Raw genomic sequence first — 23,056 nt, forward strand, 5'->3', positions numbered from 1 at the left:
AGTAAATGGCCTCATGATTATTGTGTGTTGGCAGCTACCAAGCATTGATATAATGGGCTAACACTGGGTCTCTGAGGAGTTCTGCCCGTGAAAGCTTTCTCCAGTTAAATCAGCACATTTTTAGGCATCTGAGACTGTTGGCTGAATAAATGCTTTGCTTTCCGCCAGCTCACGAGTTTTTTCATAGCAGCACCATGACTGGGAGGGAAAACATTTGGCTGGGATAGGAGAAGGAGGGAAGGTAGGGAAAGTTTGGGAGAGCTGCATACTTGTGTATCAGGCAAGGATTTCTACCCATGCTATTTGGCAAGCCAATGAAATGTAATATTGCATTATCCACCAACAGTCACTAATTAGAGGCTGTCATCTTTTCCATGTGTACAAACATGGATCAAATACCATTTCCTGATCTTTCTCTCCTGAATTTTCTTGCAATTGAGTGGCTCTTAAGAGTATCAGGGAGGTCTTCTACAAATGGTAGCTCCCTTGATTTGGTTCTTCCCAGTCCTTCCCTTAAGTGACAGCAAATCCCAGCACTATTTGAGACCAGATGGGGACAATAAAGTGAAGAGAAAGCAGTAACCTTGCTCAAAGCCACTTCTTTGCAAAGTCATTCAATGTCTGCTAATTTTTTCATTGGAGGTACTGGGATTTGAACTCAGGCCTTCTACAGCCACATCCCTAGAACTTTTGCTTTAACTATTTTCAGGTAGGGTCTCAAGACTTTTTTCCTAGGATGCCTTGGACCAAGCTCCTCCTTCCTATGCCTCCTACATAGGTAGGATGACAAGCATGCACCACTATGCCCAGCTTATTTGTTGAGTTGGGGGGAGGTGGGAAGGGAGTCTCACAAACTTTTTGCCCAGGTTGCTATGAACTGCAATCCTCCTGATCTCCATCTCTAGAATAAATGGGATTACAGGTATGAGCCAGTGCACCAGGCTCTCATTCAATGTCTTTTCAATGCAACAATCTGGCTCTTTCCCAGTTGGGATTACAGATCCCACAGGCCTCCCATATTCCTTTGCAGGGCTGTCCCAGGCCACACCTACCTGGCCAGACTGCAATCTGTCCGCTGACCTGTGGAAAGAGAAAGGCAAAAGGCATATGTTGAAGCAGAAGGGATAGAAAAAGGAGATCTACACTTTAGAAATGACTACTCACTTTGCCCATCTCCCTAAAAAGCCACTAGCAGGAAAGCACAGAGCACCCAGAGCCTCTCTTTCTGTTTCTGGCTCCCAGACCAGGGATGCTCATACTCTAAAACCTTTAGTTTTGTCTTCCCAAGGAGAAAATAGGAGTGGATGTAGAGAAACAGTAACAAAGCAGACCATACCTTAGAAGACAAATTTGGGAAAGATTTCCCAGAGGTAAGGTAGCTTCTTACTTATGTGTTGGGTGTGTGTATTGTTCAGGGTGTGTGTGTGGAGAGACAGACAAGCCTGCCTGCTCCTGAGTAGGTAAAGGAACAACTGCTTGTACACACAGGATCAGGAGAGGAACAGAAAGAGTTGTCTGGAGAGAGTGAATATAAACAATCTTGCCCATGTTTTAGTTTAAATTAATATTAAATCTCCTATGAGGCTAGACAGGGGTGGCAAGATAGAATTGAGACTTAGTGCTGATGCTGCCAGAAACTCACAGTTCTCAAGCAGTCAGTCAGAACATTTTCAGGATCATAGCTAGCTTTTTTCCCCTAGTTTCTTTATTATCATTATTTACTTTGTTGTTATTATAAAGGTGATTTACATAGGTATTACAATTACATGAGTCAGTTAATGAGTACATTTCCTTTTTTAGTGTCTTTCCTCCCTTACTATATAGCTAGCTTAAAGTATATAAAGGGCTGGGTGCTGGTGGCTCATGCCTGTAATACTAGCTACTCAGTAGGCTGAGATCTGAGGATCTCAGTTCAAAGCCAGCCCATGCAGGAAAGTCCATGAGAGATTTATTGCCAACTAACTATAAAAAAAGAAGTGGAACTATGGCCCAAGTGGTAGGGTACTAGCCTTCAGCACAAAAGCTCAGGGACAGCACCCAGGCTCCAAGTTCAAGGCCTATATCAGTACACCCCCTCCCCGTAAAAAAAGGAAAGCAGTGGAAAGCCTTAGCGTTCATACCAAGTATTCATATGTTTTAACAAGACCTGGACACATGTATGCATGCACCATGATGTAAGCCATGTTACTTTCTTTGGGTTCATGGTTAATGTAGTTTGATGAACATCAGATCCGTATTAGCCACAACAGGGACAAAGTCCAGCAGAAGGACAGATCATCTCTCACATCTCTCACTCAAGCTCCCAGAAAGACAACTCCAGGAGCTGGGGGAGGGCAGCCTTTCTCTTGCCCTTGAAAGCTTGTTAATTGTTGATTACAGCTCAGTTCATCTTGAGCAACACCATCCCCCACCCCTAACAGCGTCTTCTTGCAGAAGGCTCAGCTTTCATCTGCAAAAATATTATTCTGAGCCATTATTTTCAACATCTGTATCTTTTCCATTCTGGAATATTCATACATATCAATTATCCCTCTGTGGCAAGAACAAGGGGCTCTTACATTATAGTGACAAATACATACAAAAGGCAGGAACATGATGACTTGCACACAGGAAGATTTATGTGTTTTTTTTTCTTTATTGCTTGAACTTGTCATCTTTAGATTATGGCAATTTGCAGAACTAATGAATGGTCAGCCTTCATCTCTCTAAAGGGATGCATTTGGTGTATACATGCATGTTAGCACAACCTCCCTCCCCCACCATCCACTTCAAGGTCCTACTCCCTACCTACTCCCTGTCTTAACTGATGGGTTATGCTTAGATTGTCTTGCAAAAAAGACATCACAGCTATAACTTGCTTCAAATAGTTCTGGGCTTGCTTTCCTCTAATTCCCTTTGGAGCATTCTGATAACTCAAGGGTAAAGACTTTCCATAAGCAAAGTTTGGCTCTTAATGCCTGGACCTGTCTAGTCTGAGTCCCTTGGGTAGTACAGAGCAAAGAGACCAGGAATTACCAAAAAGGTTTTCTCCACATTAAGGAGAACACCTGAAACAGTCACATCACTGATAGAAGAGAAGAATTAATAAACTGGGGGAACTGTTTTGTTTCCAGGGCAGGAAGAAGGAAGAAGAAAGGGTAAGAGGGGAATGTAGGAGGCTCTGGTATGAAAAGCAGGGTTCCAATTCCTGGGCTAATGAGCAATGTATCTTCCACTTCCCTACACTCTCTAGTTTGTCTGATGAGTGCTTAAGAATTCATTAAAAATATTAGACCTCTGTTTAAGTGGAGGCTTACATGTCACTGATGTGACCACAGGTTCCCTGTGGCCTCTCTGTTTGTCTTCCTCCCATCTGTAAGTGAGATTAGTGGGCAGGGAGGAAGGGCAGATCATTCAGAGGCATCCCCAACCTGGGAATCTCATTAATCACAGGATGCTGAGAGCAAGGCAGGAGACCTGGGCAGAGTGCCAGACAACCCTGGGAAAGATTCTCTTGCAACCTTCGCCTTCTGTTTGACGGCTGGCCAAGGAGAGAAAGACCAGAGTGCCAGTCCAGTTGTCTTGTAGTGCTACTTTCCAGGGTCTGGTTAAGATCATCATCTGAGATGATCATGGCTTCAGCACAGCCACAGAAGAGAGGGCTGCGTTTAAACAGAGACCCTTCCACCAAGTAGAAGGAAATCCTGGGAGTGGTAGAAGATAGTGGCCTGCCCATCATTTCTGCTCTGAGGATCCTATCCCTCCTCACAGCAGCTCAGTGTCTCCTCTCAAGCTCCCCACCTTCTCCCTCCAGCCTCAGTCTTGCCACAGGGGGGCTAGGAATTTTCATAGTATCTGGAGAGGCAAAAACCTTTTAGCCTCTTTATCCCAGTTGTGGCAGTGAAGGTGAAGGAGCAGGCATGCTCCATTTAAACAAATAGATGATGCACATTAATGCTTCATTAAGCATTGCCCTTTCCACATTACTCAAGCAGTCATTTGGGGCATGTGCTTCCACATTAAACAGGCTAGGAAAGGAAAAGTATTCATATAACCAGATCAGGACCACTTGCTTGAAGACAGGGCGCATGCTCAGCAGGAAGCTCAGCCAGGCTTCCCCCAAAACAGCATTCCCACACTCACTTTCTCCCAGAGTTTTCTGTAACAGGTCATGCTTGGCTTGTAACTTGGTAATGAGGTTCCTGCCCTCCAGGTACTCCTTCATTTTCTGTAAGAGAGGAGGAGAGAGAGGAATTAGATTCCTGGGAGGGAGGGAGGGCAAGGAATCACAGACACTCAGCCAGAAAGCTTCCTTTTTCAGGAGACATTTTGTTTCTGATCCAATTTTTATTCAATCCATAAAGAAAAAAATCTTTTTGAGGCTTTGGTATGGGGCAGCTGCAGATCTTCCTGGTGGATAAGTATGCTGCTCTGTGTTTCTACAGGAGCTTCATGTGGCTAGTTCAAGGGGACCAACTCCTAAATAAAGTCCCTGAGTGGTCTCCTTCAGTTCCACTGATGAACCAGAACTGCAAGGTAGATGGACAGCCTCCTGGAGTTCCAGTTTTCTTGGTATGAAGGTATGCCTGCTTTGTGGTACCTCACTGACCTCTTGCCTGCCCCTCCCAGAGTATATTCTATCACCCCAGGAGCAGAGGCTCAGCTACAAGGGAAACTGGCAGAACTGGACACTCTTGGGCCTCTTCCTGTATTCTGCATTACGTCCTTATGAGAAGTGCAGGATTTCTGAGAGCTTGAAGGGAGTAGTTGTCACCTGCTATGTGCATACCACACACAACAGTTCTAAACACAAGATGAGGTTTTGGAATTTTACCTGCTCTAACAGCCGAAATATGACTGTATGTTAGATGTGATCACTTGTTTAAACCTTGTCTGCCCGGTGAGAGACTGTATTTTACTGGACATCATCACATTTCTACAACCACCCAATGAACTACTATCATTACTCTGTTTTATGGATGAGTTTACTGAGGTTTAGGGAGACTAAGTTGCTCAAGGTCAAATAGTGTCCAAACACACAGAGCTTGACACATGGTGTGCTCTGAAGCTTTATGGCAAACTGTTCTAGCCACTATGGTGCAGAGCAAACAGAAATAAACTTACAGTACCCATTCTTTTTGTATGTATAGGAACCTAGGAGATTATAGAGCACATCAGCACAAATTTTTTTGTATGCCTCCTACAGTCACTCCATACAGCATGCAGGGAAGATGCTATGATTATAATTTCCTTATTAGAAATGAGATGATCACAGGGAAGGGGGAATGTCTATAGATTATTGTTGCATTAGTAAGTGAGAGTGCCAGGTGAGGGGAAGGAGAGATGTTTATAGTTTATTAATTGTTGCAATAGTGGTAGTGCCAGGCGGGCAGATAAACCCCAAGGTCTTGGAACATTTTTTTTTTTTTAATTTAAAGACAGTGTCTTGATAGGTCTCTATATGTAGCCCAGCTTTCTGTGTCAGGCACCAGAGTGGTGAGATTATAGATGTATACCACTATACTTGGTTATTACCATGGCACCTTTATGACTCGCCTATTTTGGGGGGGAGGGGCAATGCTTCATGCTTGCTATGCAAATATTCTACAACACAAGCCACACCCCAGACCCCTCACACCATCCTTGTGGATTTTCAGCTGCCTTGCTTGTCTCCTGCTGCAATGGTTCATTTGCCCATGTTTAATTCCAAAGTTAAATGGTGTAGGATTTCCCAAGTGGGACCCACAAATCACTAGAAAGACATGGGGTCATTCAGGTGGGAGGTGTATAAAACATTTAAAACTTTTTAATAGATGGAAAGAACAAGAATGGAAAGAACAAGAATGGGAGGCTCATCGTTTTAGGTTAGCACAGGCAGACAAGTTCATGAGATGCCTTCTCTCTATATATGGGTACTGTGGCACATGCCTGGCATCCTAAAGTACATGAGAGACTGAAATAGGGAGGATCATAGCTCTAGGTCAGCCTGGGCAGAAAACTATCTCAAAGGAGAAAGCTGGTACATGCCTATTGTCCTACAATGATAAGAAGCCTAAAATAGATGGGCAGTGGTCCAGACATGTGCTGGGGAAGGAAGCAAGACCTTAACTCAAAAAAAAAAAAAAAAGGGACTGAGGATGTGGCTTTAGTGATATCAAGTTTGCTTAATGAGCATGAGGCCCAGAGTTCAAACCCCAGCACCATCAAAATAAAAAATCAAACTGCTAAGTGAAATGAACTTCAAGATATGGACACAAGAGGTCTGTCTTTATTGCTATTGTTTTAAATGTACCCTGTGATTTTATTATTGTTGTTGTTTCCTTTTTATGTTCTCTCCTCTATGGCATATCTCCTGTTGAGACTGTACTTGGTTTTGGTACCCTGCCTCTTGTATATACATATGTCTAATCTGGGGAGGGGAAGGGGAATAACAAAACACTGAAACAAGGACACAAGATGACCCATTGCAACAAGGATACCCACAGGACAGTATATTGGAAATGAACTTTACAACCTCGGGAGGGTGGGGTGGGGAAGTGTGGAGGTGGGGGAGGGAAGGGATAGTGGGACAACACCAGGGAAGGGAAGGGGTAACAATGATTGACAAGTAATGTATTCATTGCCTTACTCATGTAACTGTAACCCCTCTGTACAGCATCTTTACAATAAAAAATATATATAAAATATGTAAAAAAGGTGCAAAAAATAGCTATTTTTTCTATATTTTTTTCTGCACAGTATACACTTTTAAGTAAGGGCTTGTCATGCTTCCCTCATTTAACAATAAACAAAAACTTGCTCATATGGCTCTGTGTATAACTTGCAAATCTCCATGTCAATGACAGTACTTTCCATACTACTCTCACTGAGGGTTTATTCCCCATGTCTTCCTCTCTACACTGTCTCTTCCCTATGTTCAGAGACCCAGGTCATTCCTTCTTCTCATTTCTTATGCGCAAAACCTCAACCCAGCAGATATTACACAATCAGTGATAAGTGCAAGAAGAATAAATAAATAAATAAGCAGCTTCACTCTCCTCTGTAGAACTGCCCTTAGCAGTTACAACCAGCCCCCAATGTGTCCCTACACCAAATGAAATATAAAACAAAGCAGAAACAAATGCTATTCTAAATAATTTCTGGTGCCTTATTCAAGACCTGTTCCCTGGGTTCCTTTATGGTTTTGCACGAGAACATCTGCATGAAAATAGGCTCTCCTGTCACCTTCCCCTTCCCATCTGCTCCAGCTGCCAGCTCACCTGCTGTCAGTCTTCCCTGGGTGATATCCAAATCTCCAACTAGTGGCTAATTGTGGACTTGGAATAGTATTTTGGGACCCAGAGGTGAAAATCCTTTAGGAAACATCCATTGCTAATACCTCTAACCCTCAAAGGCCTCTCTTTGGAAGAGAAATCCCAAGAGACTCCAGAGTTTCCTAATGAAGAAAATTTACTAAGAGGCTATAACCCTCAAAGCAAGGCCCAACTGCTCAGAATACAGCAACATTCTGAAAGGAGAGGTTGCAAATTTCTTCCTTGTTCATGTTTCTACTTGTGATTCCCCAAATCATTTTTTTCTCATTCATGTTCACAGCTCACTAGCTAACTCTGGTTGTCACTTGGTGAACCATTCAAATAAATAATCTGATAAAGAGCTATGATGGATTACCTTTTCGGGTTCTATTAAATCCTGAAAGATCAAAACTGTGTCAGGGTGTGACCAGCATTCTCATGCTGGTATGGAAACCATGGCTAGGTATTTGCATCTAGGTAAGCCAAGTGTGGGAAGGTAAAAATATCCCTGAGTTGAGTCTGCAGGCATGTTATCCATCAACTCCCTACCTCACCCAGAAGTCTGTACTCCTCTGGAGATAAATATCCTTGCCTCTATCCTCCCATGTGAGTTAGAAGTTGCTTCTGAGCACAGAGAAAGGAGCTGGAAAACTGAAGGAAAAGGACAAAGACATGGCATCTTATGATTTCTAAAGCCTAGAGGGCTAGGCAAAGAGCTGTTGATCTGCAACCTCAAATCTCTTCCTTAGGCAATGAAGGTCATTGTCTTTTTTGTGTGTGTGTGTGCCGGTCCTGGGGTCTGAACTCAGGGCCTGGACATTGTCCCTGAGCTTTTGTGCTCAAGGCTAGCACTCTAGCACTTGAGCTACAGCTCCACTTCTGTGTGTGTGTGTGTGTGTGTGTGTGTGTGTGTGTGTGTGTGTGTGTGTGTGTGTGTGTGTGTGTGTGTGTGTGTAGCACTTGAGCTACAGCTCCACTTCTGTGTGTGTGTGTGTGTGTGTGTGTGTGTGTGTGTGTGTGTGGCCTGGACATTGTCCCTGAGCTTTTGTGCTCAAGGCTAGCACTCTAGCACTTGAGCTACAGCTCCACTTCTGTGTGTGTGTGTGTGTGTGTGTGTGTGTGTGTGTGTGTGTGTGTGTGTGTGTGTTTAACTGGAGATAAAAGTCTCATGGACTTTCCTGCCAGGGCTGGCTTCAAACCACAATCCTCAGATCTCAACCTCCTGGCACCTGGCCTTTTCCTTAAATACTTGTTACTACTAGGTAACTAAGTTAGGTTCATTCTACATCCTCAACTTTGAAAGCAATTGCCTGAGGATTTCACTTTACCCAGACATACTATTTTGCCAAAATAAATCAAGTTCCAAATAGTCTGATCAGTGCTTCCCAGGTCAACTTTTACATTTGCCAATATAAAAATTTCTACAAAAAAATTAAAAAGGGAATCAATGAGTCTATTAGGTACTTTAGTTTTATTTCTTTGCATTATGAAATTTCAATTCCATTTTTATGATCTCACTAATGTATTTCTCAATAGTTTCTAAGTGGTATTGTCAGCAATGAGGTTGATTTGTTAAGAAGTATTAACACAGTAATTTTTCTTTCTGAGTCCCCTCTCCCTGATGATTGAGGTATAGTAAAATGAAAAGACTTAGAGTATTCTAGTTCTACTACTTACTAATTCCTCTAGCTTCAAAAAATGGTAATATTGTCTTTTCCACAAGATTGTTGAGGTTGAAACAGGAAGTCCAACAGGACTGTGATTGGCATAGGAGTTGGCATAGACTAGAAAGTGGACCTTATACCTGAACTACTTGCTTGGTCAACTAAAAAATAATTCCTTCCTAAACTTCTCTGCTTTGTGCAAATACACAAGAAAGCTAAATCAAAGCAGAAGGTTTCAGGACTTAAAAAGGGGGCATAAGAATACGTCCCATGTTTTTTGGTAAGATTTCTTTCCTTTACATATACTCATTATGGGGGTGTAAATCATAGATCTTTGGATATGCATTAGACTTAATCTGTGTGAACCCCAGGCTATAAGCACCCACTGCAGCAAAGGGGTAGGGTGGAGGAGGCGTGAGCTAGGCCTAGCCAGCCCTATGTTCAGAGACACACAGATGTCATTATTGTGGCTGCTTTCCCACTATTGAGGCATGCTGACATTTCCCCTCCTCCTTGTCAATTTTTAAAGCAGGAAACAGCTGTTAGACAGAATACATAATAGAGTAAACTTTAAATGGAGCACATCTCTCCCCAGTATAATTAGTAGGGCAGGGGCATTCACTCATTTGTACCTGCAAGCCTACAAAATACCAAGATAAAAAAAAAAAAGTCTCAGACACACTCTCAAATCTAGTAGTTACGACACACTGCTCCAATGAGGAGCTCTCCCATTACCTTACTTAGACCTGTTCCTAAGAACTCAGGCAATCTGGCTTTGTTATTTTACCAGCCCACAGCCCTTAAACCTCTCCACTCCCCATACAAAAACCCCTTACTCTAAGGCTCCATCCAAAGAAATACTTCGGAGAAACACGAGCTAAACACTGAGCACTGCTGTCCATGAAAAATAATGATACATGTACACAATGGAATTCTGTCCAGCCATTAAAAAAGGAGTTAAATCTTTTTGGATTAACATAAAAATAAAATCCAGAGCAAATTAAATGATAAAAGCAAAGTGAAAACAGTGTGAGTCGCATGGTTTTATTGGTCTTTCTATTTCATATTACTAGATTTCTAGTGTAATTATTGCATTGAAAGAATATTTGCTTATATGTTAGCGGTTGCCTATGCAGAGAATATCCCTGGAAGGATACAGAATTAAACTGGTTTCAAATAATGGCAGAAGGGAGAAGTAGGAGCCAAGGACTTTTTCCTGTACAACTTTCTAAAATCTTTACATCTTTTAAAAATCACAATATAAAAGAAGCAGACATTTCTGAATGATGTTACAGATGAGTGATAGACAAAGTTGGGGATACTAGGTGGTATCTATCGCCTGACTATGGCAAATGAGGAGGAAAATACCTCACTGTTTCTGAGCCTTTCCCTTTAGCTTTGCGTCAACAGTGCACAGAGGAAAAGCTTGGTACCTGGGACCAGACAGCTATTGCTGAAGACTGTGACCAAAATTGGGTTACATGGTTTTTTTTTTTTTTTTTTTTGGTCACTCATGGAGCTTGAACTCAGGGCCTGGGTATTATTGTCCCTGAACTTTTTCATTCAAGGCTGGTGCTCTACCACTTTAAGAAACAGTGCCCTTCTGGTTTTCCTGTGGTTAATTGGAGATAAGAGTCGCACGGACTTTTCTGCCTTGGCTGGCTTTGAACTGTGATCCTCAGATCTCAGGCTGCCCAAGTAGCTAGAATTATAACAGACATGAGATATCCGTGCCTGGCTGGTTATACAATTTGTAAAAATCACTTCAAACTTTAAAATTTCATGGTAGTTTTCCTGAGATTCCTGGAATGAGCTTTTAGGACATGCTTCAAATTTTGAATTCATGTCACCTGAGATTAATTTGATGACAGCCACAAGCTGACAGAAAACTGTCCCAGCAGACCTCTTAATCATCAGAACAACTATCTAGGAGTCAAGCCATAACAAGGAGCCTCTTCTCAATTTTTCTAAGAGAAATCTTCCAAAATGTACTGTTCTAATGCTTTTGAAGGACACAGAGAAACGAAGAGGGAACCATTTGTAGAAGCACCAGAGGGCTTTGTATCATTTGGCAAGCCTGGGCCTCATTTAACGTGGGATCCTTTTCTCAAATGTGCATTCACTATCCAAAAGAAAAAAAGTTCTTTAATCATGAGATAAATTATCTAACACATTTCAGGCAGCAGTCACAAAAATGATGAACTCTCTTGTAAATCTGTTGCTGGACAAGCCCAGACGAAAACTATTCCTGTTAGCCAAGGAAATTTGCACATCACTTTGATAAGTAGCATCATGGCCACAAAAGACAGAAAATGTATTATAGGACACTAATACATTTAGATATAAGGTAAAGAAAGGTAGGCAGAATTTAAGAGGTCACAGTTTGAATAGGGCCATTTCTGAATAGGTCCACTCTGAGTACAAATGTTATAGATTCACCTAAGCCAAAAAGTAATTCTGACAAAAACCATCTTAGGTACAGATTTTATGTCACAAACTTCTTAATTTAAAAAGTGGAAATCTTTTGTAATGTCACAAGATTAGGTCATTTATATTTAAGAAGCCCAGACAAAATAGCTGAATAACTCTGGTATTTATTAAAAACCCTTTAGGGCTAGGCATTGATGGCTCACTATGCAGAAGGCTGAGATCTGAGAATCTGTTTGAAGCCAGCCCAGGCAGGAATGGCCATGAGACTCTTTTTTTTTTTTTTTGGGTCCAGTCGTGGAGCCTGAACTCTGGGCCTGGGCGCTGTCCCTCAGCTCTTCAGCTCAAGGCTAGTGCTCTACCACTTGAACCACAGCACTACTTCCGGCTTTTTTCTTTTTGCTTATGTGGTGCTGAGGAATCGAACCCAGGGCCTCATGCATGTAAGGCAAGCACTCTACCACTGAGCCACCTTCCCAGCCTCCCATGAGACTCTTATCTCCAATTAACTACCAGAAAATGAGAAGTGACCATGGCTCAAAGTGATAGAGCACTAACCTTGAGCAAAAGAGCTAAGGGACAGCACCCAGGTCCTTAGTTCAAGCTCCCTCCCATCCCCTGCACTGCCCTCTCCCCCTCCCAAAAAAAAAGCCTCTAGAGAACATTCTTAGATAATGAGAGTTGGAGGAACATTGCCTCCCTTGGAGTCATGAGGTTCTATCCACATGTAACCCAGGTTTCTGCATGTCTCTATGTTTTTGCACATGCTGCTCTTTCCTTAAGGAATATAATTCTCTCCAGTTCTCTGCCCAGTTCACTTGTCCTTCAAGATCAAGCACAAAGTCACCTTGTGTATGATGCTTTCCTAGTGTCCTTCATCCTGGTTGCTAATCATGCACATGTGCATGCATGCATCTCAAACAATGGGATATTTCTTCTTAAATTCCAAAATATAATCCACTGAAATTGTTTAGAAAAATATAAACTATAAAGAAATTAAAAATGAAAGTTTTCCTTTTTCATATCCAGTCTTATCATCCCCTCTTCCTTTTACATCTTCAGCATTCCCAGCTTGTAGCACAGATCTTACATATAGCAAGTCTGCAATACATGATCAGTAAGTGACTTAATAATAATGAATAAAGCTGGGCGTCAGTGGCTCACGCCTGTAATCCTAGCTACTCAGGAGGCTGAGATCTAAGGATCACGGTTCAAAGCCAGCCCGGGATGGAAAGTCCGTGAGACTCTCATCTCCAATAAACCACTAGAAAAATGGAAGTGGTACTGTAGCTCAAGCGGTAGAGCGCTCGCCTTGAGCTGAAGAGTGCAGGGATAGCGCCCAAGCCCAAAGTTCAAGCCCCACGACCGCCAAAAAAAAAAAAAGAATAAATTAATAGTGATAAAAATTAATTTTCAGCAGTTATTGAACACTGCAAACTACACAATGTGTTAATAAATACTTTATAGAAATGAATGAGTCAAGGGGCTGGGAAGGTGGCTCAGTGGTAGAGTACTTGCCTTGCATGCTTGAGGCCCTGGGTTTGATTCCCCAGCACCACATAAGCAAAAAGAAAAAAAAGCCAGAAGTGGCACTGTGGCTCAAGTGTTGGAGTGCTAGCCTTGAGCTGAAGAGCTGTGGGACAGCTCTCAGGCCTAGGGTTCAGGCCCCGTGAACGGACCCCCCAAAAAAAAGAAAAAAAAAAAAAGAAATGGATGAGTCAAAATTTCATGCTATCATTTCTTTGTATAGATGTTAGGTATTTTACTCATATATATGTTTAGAAAATGTTAGAATTAAATGACAAATTAAAACAACATACATAGCAATATCCCATTTGGGGTAGTAAAGTTAGAAATATATACTATATGCTCTGGGAGTGTTTTGGGTTTTATGTGTGTGTGTATGTGTTTGTGCACATGCACACTGGTCCTGGGGCTTGAACTCAGGGCCAGGGCATTGTCTTGAGCTTTTGTGCTCAAGACTAATGCTCTACCACTTGAGCCACAGTACCACTTCTGGCATTTTGGTGGTTAACTGGAGATAAACATAGACTTTATTTCCTGGTCTGGCTTTGAATCATGATTCTCAGATCTCAGTCTCCCGAGCAGCTAGGATTACAGGCATGAGCCACCAGTGCCCAGCTTATATATGTTTTTGTAGATGGAGAGAAAAAAAGACTGGAGGGGTATATAGATATATTCTACCTAAACTATCACATCTCTAGGCAGTATAGTTACAGATAATTTTTATTTTTTTCCTTTTACTTCTAAGTTTCATATAATGAGCATGTTTTTCTTTGTATAGCAGTTTTTTTAGAAGAATAATACTCTTCAATCACTCCCTTTCAACGGTCTTCTCTGGGATTAAAAAAACCTCAAAGATTTTGAGCTTAACTAATTAAAAAAACCGAATTAAGAAAAAAAAACTTAGCAAATCATTAGTGTTCTTAATGAAGAAAGGGAAATGTTCAAAGAAGAATCAAACAAATTATTCCAGTTGGAAGAAAAATTCAATTTTACTGAAGGCAGACTATGCTTCATGACTAAAAAACAAGCTGATTTCTTTCACTCAGGATCAGTACACATATTTACTGGCCACATTTCATCTCACATCTGCAAACTTCATGTTTCCTTTCTTGGTCATCAAAAAAGGAGGAAATAAATTTTAATCCAGGCAATAAATCCTATTTGGCAAGCTCAAAATAACTTAATTATTAAAAAGTAGCACCAAGGGCTGGAAGGTGGCTCAGTGGTAGAGTGCTTGCCTTGCATGCATGAGGCCCTGGGTCCAATTCCTAGCACCACATAAGCAAAAAGAAAAAAGGCGGAAGTGGTGCTGTGGCTCAAGTGGTAGAGTGCTAGCCTTGAGCTGAAGAGCTGAGGGACTGTGCCCAGGCCCAGAGTTCAGGCCCCACAACCGGACTCAAAAAAAAAAAAGTAGCACCAAAGACCAGCTAGCAACCTTCCAAAGGACTGTTAACACAATAAAAAAAAAAAATAGGTCCATCATCTGTCTAAAAGGAGGTTGGTGATACACGGACAACAAGAGACAATATTTTAGAATTCTCTGAAAATTAACCATGGTGCATATATGAGTTCCTTATTTAAATTTTAGAAATAACTATGAAAAATAATTTCCCAACAATAGGTAAGCCACCTGGAAGCGATTTTTAGACTTTTTAAAATGAACCCAGCTAAGGGCTGGGTACAGTGGCTCACAGCTACTTGAAAAGAAAGATCGGATGGACTGCAGTTCAAGGCTAGCCCAGGCAGAAAAAGTCAGTGTGATTCTCAACTCAAGAAATAAATTAGGTATGGTGGTGATATTTGTGATTCTAGATATACACGAAGTATTAAGTACAAGGATTTCAATCATAAGCTAGCCTTGGGAAAAAGTCAAGACCCTGACTGAAAAGTAATTAAAGCATAAAGGGGGTAGGGGGGTCTTGGATACAAACCCCATACTATCCCTTCCCCTAGAAAAAAAAATGTTAGCCAAGTTATTTGAATATAGTTCCTAAGAACCAAGAGACAAAGTCTCCTATCTTGATTCCCTGTAGCTCAGAGGACTAGCTAGCTAAAAATTACTTTTAAAAGTTATCTTCTTGTTAATATCAGAGAGTATTCATTCCTTCACTTGGGATTCGTGTCTGGCATACACAGTATGCACATGTTGTCTCTTGAAGTGCAGAGAAGTCTCCAAGTATGCCCTGAGTTTGATCTAGGCTATTCAAGGCCTGCCTTTCAGACATCTGACAAAGACCTTGAGTTCTGAATCTCCCCTCCAGGTGCCACAGTGACTGCTGGTGCTTCTTAAGTTCCCTTACCGTGAAATAAAACTGCTCTGTCTCTTGCTGGTTGGCTCTCCTCTTAGCAATGCTAGGCTTGCTCATGAAAGTTTCGGAGACCGTTGACTTGACAGATTCCATGGAATTGCTGTACTGGAAGCAGTCAGACACATCAAAATCCTCAACAGTTACAATGTCCTGGATGGTCTGTAGGGTAGCCTCCATTGTCTTCTTTACCTATAATGACAAGACCAACATAATTCACAGGAGGCGGGAAGGCTGCAAAGTAGCAGGTGATAAAGAAGCCTGGAGCAGTATGAAAGGCAGTGGGCTGGGGAAAGATGGAGGATGCCAGCAGATGGTATAGCTCTACTTCTCACACAACATGCCTAAGTGAGTGAGAAGCATACGTGGTCTCCACTTTAGCATGCTTCCCTCTCCAGTGGGGATCTAACAACCACTACCCAATTCGTACTATGTACTTGACTCAGCTCTTTTACTTAATGGTTGTTTTAAAACTTTAATAATAGCTATTTATTACAATAGATGTGCTAAGGAAAAGAGAATAAAACAAATCCAAATCAACACTATCCTACAAAGAGATAGTTAAAATGTGCAATGGGGTCATAGTCTTGTAATGCCCCTGGTTCTGCTTCATGACTTTGAATGAGTCAATGGATTTGCTCCCCTATTGGTAATCTAATCTAGCCCATTTACTTCCCAGTATTCTTAGGAAGATAAGATTGAGATACAAGGGAAGAAGCCACGTGAGCTCAGCAGAAAGCTGGGTACTCAAACTGCTCTTTTGAAGTAGTTACTGAAAGAAAATATGCTGGGCCAGAAGAAAGTCATCTTTTCCTAAGAGGATGGAGATGTTTGAAGTGTCAAAGTCAAAGGCCTCTATTTGTTTGAAAATGCTAGAAAAAGCCAGGCATGAGGGGGTGGTTTTAAGACACAATATCGTTCACACAGCTGCCAAGTGCCATTTTGATTAACTGTGTAGTTGGGGGAAAAAAGCATTTTGTAAAAGCTCAAAATAGAGCACAACCTTTGGCAATGCAAGAGCAACTTCCTGGAGTTCAAGGGCAGGATGTATCAGGGGGAAAGTCCAAGCCTACATTTGGCTAGGAAATGTTTGTGGCAGCCCGGACATTCTCTGCATGCTCCTTCCACCTGCTCCCAGAGAGGCAGGAGCAAGAAGCCAATAGCACCATGCAGACAGTGGCTCTGAGCCTCCTAGGTGGCAAACTCACCTCCTCATTCTCAATCTTCAGAGTGGATAGGCGAGACTGCAGTTGTTGGCACCTCTGCACCAACTCACTCTGGACAGGCTGCTGGGCACAGAGCTGGGAAGCCTGCCAGAAGAAAGGAATACTAGGTCAGAAAGAGGACACTGCTCTTGGGTGTTCTGGAGTTCCTATTACTGCTCACAAAACTCATCATATTCAAAGTGTAAGACTTGCAGTTCGTATGTGGAAAAAACCCCAACATGTATGGACCCCTTCTAGGACCAAATAGACACCTGAAAGGAATGGGAAGGGCATATGATTGGAAAGACAAGGGTTTCCTCTTTGGAAGCCCATCTGCAGGTTGGTGCTTGGCAGGGCAGGCAGGCAGCTCCATGGAAGGTTGGAAAAGTACCTCCACAGACCCAGCTCTAGGAACACAATGTTTTGGCACAGCAAGGATTTCCTGCCTGAGGTCCAAGTGGCCACCTCCCCCTTCATGTAACAGAGTGAAAGTAGGAGAGAAGTGGGTCAGGAGGCTAACTTGCTGCTGTTGGCAGCCAGCATGTGTTTATAAATTTGGGCCATGCATGAGAGTTCTGACTCAATGAGAGAGAGCCTGAAGCTGGGAACGAGTTCACAAGCTATGCTAGAAGGCTCCAGAGGGCAAGGAATCTGGCAGAGCTATTATTTTACTCTAGGTCTGCACAGGATCTGTGTGGGAGAGGACTCTTTGTCACCTGCCCTTCCCCAAGGATTACTATTATGAAGTGACAGCTGATCTCTGTCTCCTGACAGGGGTGTGACTCCAGCATTAGGTTCCCCCAGTTCCCAGGGTGACTGATGAAGAGCAGAAGGCTGGTTGCAAGTCAGGAGTCATGTGGAGGCAGCTCCTGTTGTCTTGCTACCTGTCTCTTGTCTGAAAAGGCACACCTGGACAGAACCGGGCTCCTTGTTCCTCAGCAAGAAGTGGGTGCATTCACATGCTCAAAGACCATTCCCTTGTTTGAAAAACAAAAGTCTCTCTTCAAATGACAGGGGGCTGGAACTTGACCTTTTCCTCCTTGGCTTTTAAGCTCCCAACTGATGTGACCTCTTCCCCCAGCTGAGAGGCTGGCCCAAGCCCACACATAGATCATAACAGGGCTGACTTTACTCTGACTCTTAGATAAGCAGACACAATGGAGAAAGCTCAATGGCCAGAATGGGTTGGTGCCAAGAGTGAAATTCTTGGGCTGCCTGATGTCACCAGTCAGGCATCCAGAGCCCCATAAACCTCTGGGGGCACCAAAAGTGGAGCCAGGAACCACCTCCTATTACATCTGGGAGTGCCTGGCATCAATGTGCTGAGGGCCCCAGAACACCAGTCAGTGTGGGACTTAGGCCAATTTCAGGACTTCCGGTCAGAATGCCACCCGAGCATTGGCCCTAGTTCAAGGACTTCCAGGCAGCTCCCTCCTGCAGCCTCCACAGTCTACAGAAAGCCCACACTGATGGGGCCAGACTGGCTGCAGAGAGCAAGAATGACCTGCACTCTCACTTCTTTCTATTTCTACTCTTATGGTGGTGAGGCTAAAACCTTTGAAAGCTCCAGGTCTGGCCCTGACTCTGCCTGGCTCAGTCATTGATCAGTCCTATCACATAAAGGAAATGCCCAGGCAGAAAAAAAAAAAAAAATGAGCTATTGATTTTTTAAAAAGTAACCCAGACTTTTCAAGGAGAAATCATGGAGGGAAATTCACCTTCAGGTCTGTTCCTTTAAGAAGCAGCAGAGTTGCTGATGCATGCTTTGGCAATGATCCTCTACCAGGGTGCAAGGTAATGCACTCCAGCTGTGCTCTGGAGTATGGAAATGTGGATCTGACAGGGCGAGGAGGAGCCTGAGTACCCAGCATCTGGATTCCCCCTTTATGGAGACAAGCTGTTTGGCTCAGAAGGAAACTCAGTCAACACTAGAAAAATGCATCACTCCCCTCAGCCAGTCCCTAAGTTTTGCTGATTCTTGGGAATGATCTTAGTGGCAGCTGGAAAAAAGGGACTGGAAGGCAAGTTTGACCAGAAGCCAGGGCAGGTGAGGAATGGGGCTTCCTGGGAGGGGTTGGTGATATCCCTTTCCCCAACCCTAATTACACATACTGAAATCTCACTTTGCCATCTGTTCAGATGCTGACAACTCCTAAGCCACAGCAATGGAAACAAACTGTCAGGAAGCTGGTTTTCCTCAAGAAGGATAAAAAAGAACTCATCTCCACATTTTTGACTACAGGATAGAAATGTCCTATGTTCCATGGGGGTGTACTGATGACAGTGAATTGTTTGGTTATACTGCTACAGTTGTAATTCTGGAGCAGGGCTTTCTAGTCTAAGTGTGAAAAGTAAGACATCTCATTCCTGGTGAGAGAACATTGCTGCTTTTTGGTCTCTTCTTTGCTCATACTCAGTAAATCAATGGATATCTAGCTGCAATACCTGACTCTGGAGTAAGCACATCACCCAATCAAAACCAACAAGACACAGTGAGACCTATGTGAGGCTTTTAAGGAGGGCGACACTCTTCCCACTGGATTTTAGCCTGTAAGGAGGCGGGCTTGCCTCCAATGGAATATGGGCCTATCTAAGAATAGCAATGAAAAGAGAGAAGAAAAACCGTCTTGGTAAACTTCCTGCTCCTAAATCCAGCCTTGCCTGAAGGTCTATCCTGCTTATTTCTGTCTTGTAAGCCCATTACATCCTCCCTTGCATTAATAGGTAGGTAAAATGGTGGTTCCTACCTGCAGGAATGAGGTTCCCTCTTTATATTTTGGATGTACAACCAAAAGAAGTGTAAACAAAAGACTCAGAACAATGAAAGGTATGCTGCTTCTGTTTCCTCTCGCTTTAGTTTATCTAGACCCCTTTTATTGTAGTCACTGAAGTTGACAAAATCAAAATATGGCCCCTATGTTCACATTCCCAAGCCTGGGCCAATCAGTACCAAACCTTCCAGCTCAGCTCCTGTCCTTTCTAGAGGTACGTTATGTGTACTAACCAAGCAAGCTACACCCTTCATTCCAATCTTCTAGACTCAGGAGAATAGATCCTCCAGGTCTCTGCCAAATGACAAAAGATCACATCATTCCTCTGCTTAGACTTTCCTCCCCCACAGAAGCCTCTGGGGCCTGGCCACACCTCAGCTCATCTTCCAGCCTCACCACTAGGAGTGCCTCTTCCTCTACTTTTCCTTACACAATCATGAACTCAGAATGATTTTTAGAACACACCAGCTGTTCCCTCCTTATGGCTATTTCTAACTCTCTCCCAACCTTAGTTACCAGACAGTAAGCTACCTCAGGACTCCGATCCTCAAAGTTCACAGACAAATCTAGAAGATAGTAGGTGCTCATGGGCTGTTTAACCAAAGGAGTAGGAAAGTGCCTCATATACCTGGTAGGAAGCTCTCTCCCTGCAGGATAACATAGCCTCTGTGTAGTGAAACTACACTGAAGTATACTCAAGTGCCTGGGGCAGGTATATGTGAGCATGCAGGAGGCCTTACCATGTCTCCCATGTGGGGCTGGAACTCAAACTTCATAGGGGGGCAGAAGACATTGTTGTACATCTCCATGAGGCGCTGCTTGTCACTGGTGGCATCCAGGTTTTCTACTGCATTCTCGATGGCATCAAGACCCTCATGTTTCGATTGTTCCAGATTCAACTCAGCAGAGAGGAAGGTGCGTAGGGCCCGGTTCAGGCTAGCATGATAGCCTAGGTCACAACACTGCTGTGGGAAGGAGAAGACACATGAGCACACCACAGACAACTCAAGGCTTGACAGAAAGAGTTGACCCCCAGGGCAGATCTGACTACTTCAAGGAACCTAGCTGTAGAGGGGAAAGAAGGCTGACATAATGACTTCTGAGATCTGGGTGAGATTTCTCAGTTCTTGCCTCCCAATTCAACGGTTTTAAACATGCCCTAGAGAATGGTAATGTGGCAAGACAGAAAAGTATGGATAAGGGCCCAGTGACATGATTTTATCAAGTACTAGCTACTGCTAGTCCCTAAACATGAGAAGGACTGAGAGTTAAAGAATTCTCTTCTATTTTGTGACTTATCTGGTGATGCCATTATGACAAAATTCAACAGTTACAATATAGCCTGTTATTCCTTGAGGGTTGCTGTGGTTAAGTCATGACATACCAACCATGCCAGGCTATTGCAGCCTTCAGGGGTCAAAAATCCAGAATGCTGCAGCAGCAGGAAATTCTTACAAATTCAGCTTTAGGTGGGAGAAGAAGAGAATGGGAGGTTGACTATTAGTCATCATCCCACCAACTCAGTGTTCTAGGACAGGCCTGAACTGCACAGCAGGAAATCTGTCCTAAAGTGCCTGCCCTACAGAAACAACATTTAGAAGACAAGCAAATTTTAAACGTGTTAGTGGGAAATTCATAGCTTGAAATAGGTTCTGATTTTTAGACCAAAAATGACAAAATAACATGAGGGAGACAACTGTATTTAAAACAAAACAATGCTGGATGCTGGTGGTTTAGGCCTGTAATCCCAGCTACTCAGTATGCTGAGGTCTGAGGATTATAGTTTGAAATCAGTCTGGGCAATAAAGTCCATGAGATTCATCTCCAGTTAACAAGCAAAAGGCTGGAAATGGCTGGGAGCCAGTGGTTCATGCCTGTAATCCTTGCTACTCAGGAGGCTGAGATCTGAGGATCATGGTTCACAGCCAGCCTGGGCAAGAAAGTCTGTGAGACTCTTATCTCCAATTAACCAACAGGAAAAAAAAGGAAGTGGCAATGTAGCTCAAAGTGGTAGAGTACTTGCCTTGAGTGAAAAAGCTCAGGGACAGTGTCCAGGCCCTGACTTCAAGCCCCATGACTGACCAAAAAAAAAAAGACTGGATATGGAGGTGTGGTTCATATAATAGAATGCCAGCCTTGAGTGAAAAAGCTAATGGGAAGGACTTCTAGATCCTGAGTTCAAACCCTAGTATTAGTATGCATGTACACATTTACACACATGCGTACACATACACATATACACACACCCCAACCAACCAACTAACAGGTAAACCAACACTGGAGGTAGAATTAGATAAGCTTAGGAAAGTGACTCCTACCTGCCTGAACCTGTTTTCTGGACAGTATAATGAACAGATGTGACCAAGTCAGTGGTTTTCAAACTGCAGAACAGATGTTCTCAAGACCTGGGTTAGTGCTCAGTCTGCCTGGGAAGAGATAATGGGCAACCCAACCAGTAGGACTTGAAGTCTTTCCCTCCTTCAACCAAGCAGCTCTATTCAATTTTACATTCAATATGTTAGGACTTTTATGTTAGGTCTGGTTTAGAGAAAGAATTCTTCTACTAGAGAAAAAGTTTCAGAAATCCTTGGATTAAATGTAATCTCTTAAAGTCTTTTTGCAATAGCATTTTGAATACTCCATACCTCCCTTCCCCCACTAAGACATAGAGATCCAAATTTTTTGGCCATCCATTATCTATTCCATTGCTTCAGCAGCTTTGAGTCCTAGAAACTGAGAAGAAACATCAAAGAACCCATGGGTAGAGCAAGACCATATGTCTGATTGTCATTTCACTACACAAGCAAGCACTAAATTAATCTCCTCCTAGCCTTTCCTTGCATCATGATCACATTGGAAACAGCCACTATTGGGGAAGGAAAAGCATGTGACATGCCTCCTCCTTCCAGGGATCTGACAAGAAGCTCAGCAACAGAGCATCCGTTGGGCTGGGTTCTGGGTTCAGTGCCAACAGGCTCTGGCAGGTGCCTGGCTTCAACAGAATAACAGCAGTTACTGCATAACTGGAGCCAGAGGATGGAAAGACATTAAATTCAGTTCAGGGGAAGAGCAAATGGAAGCTAGACAAAGGCAGCTGATTGGGAAGCTGCACGTGCAGGGCCTTCTTCCTCCGAGAGATGCTGCTGAACTAGCCAGGCTGCCTTTGAACCTGTAAGCCTTCTTGCCTAGCTCTCTATAGACCTTGATAATGAACTCTATGCTTATAAGCCTAGTGGAACCAAGGAAATGCTGACCAAGGTTTATGTAGGTAGGCGAAGAACTGGAGGGAGGCAGAAACCTTTATAGGAAGTGGAGGTGGTTTGAGCAAAAACATAAACAAGCAAATAAGCAAGACCATTAGGCCCTGAGTTCAAGCCCCAGTACCAGTGTGCACATGCACACGTGCACACACGCGCGCACACACACACGCACACACACGCACGCGCACACACACACACACACACACACACACACACACACACACACAGAGTACTAATGGAAACTTTGTGTATTTTAGGAAACCTCCCTTTCCTCTTTATTTTCACTTCTCTGTCCTAATTCACAACCTGATCTTTTACCAGTGCTGTCTGCTTCACTGTTCTAAAATGTGACTTATTTGCTCTCATTGAAGAACCCAAAATACTTTACATTTTTTCTAGATTAAAACCCACCATCCTCAGTTTGGTATATATGCTAGTATAAAAGTGTATTATGCACATTCTACATTTTAATCCTCATAATTACTCCAATGAAGACAAGGTTATCTTAATTGTTTGGACTAGGAAACTGCAGCTCAGTGAAGTTAAATAACTCAAAAAAGGGCAAACAACCAGAACAAACTGTAATCTATCTGCAGTCTGCCCATCCAACATCACCTCTCTCCTT

The 23,056-nt window shown here is 42.9% G+C and overlaps 1 protein-coding gene across 4 annotated transcripts in view; it reads right to left on the minus strand.

Moving 5' to 3' along the window:
* Positions 1-23,056, minus strand: part of Srgap2 (SLIT-ROBO Rho GTPase activating protein 2) — a 244,921-nt gene that overhangs the window by 37,383 nt on the left and 184,482 nt on the right. For 3 of the 4 annotated variants that reach the window (XM_042681373.1, XM_042681375.1, XM_042681376.1), the window contains exons 8-12: positions 19,912-20,136; positions 16,404-16,505; positions 15,190-15,387; positions 4,123-4,207; positions 1,053-1,080 (exon numbers count right to left, since the gene is read on the minus strand). In XM_042681373.1, the coding sequence (XP_042537307.1) occupies positions 1,053-1,080; positions 4,123-4,207; positions 15,190-15,387; positions 16,404-16,505; positions 19,912-20,136 (638 nt within the window). The remainder of the gene's footprint in view (positions 1-1,052; positions 1,081-4,122; positions 4,208-15,189; positions 15,388-16,403; positions 16,506-19,911; positions 20,137-23,056) is intronic. The other variant, XM_042681374.1, reaches the window with a different exon arrangement.

The sequence above is a fragment of the Dipodomys spectabilis genome, unplaced genomic scaffold, assembly GCF_019054845.1.
Source record: "Dipodomys spectabilis isolate Male_0828 unplaced genomic scaffold, ASM1905484v1 ptg000069l, whole genome shotgun sequence".
In the NCBI taxonomy this organism is placed as follows: domain Eukaryota; kingdom Metazoa; phylum Chordata; class Mammalia; order Rodentia; family Heteromyidae; genus Dipodomys; species Dipodomys spectabilis.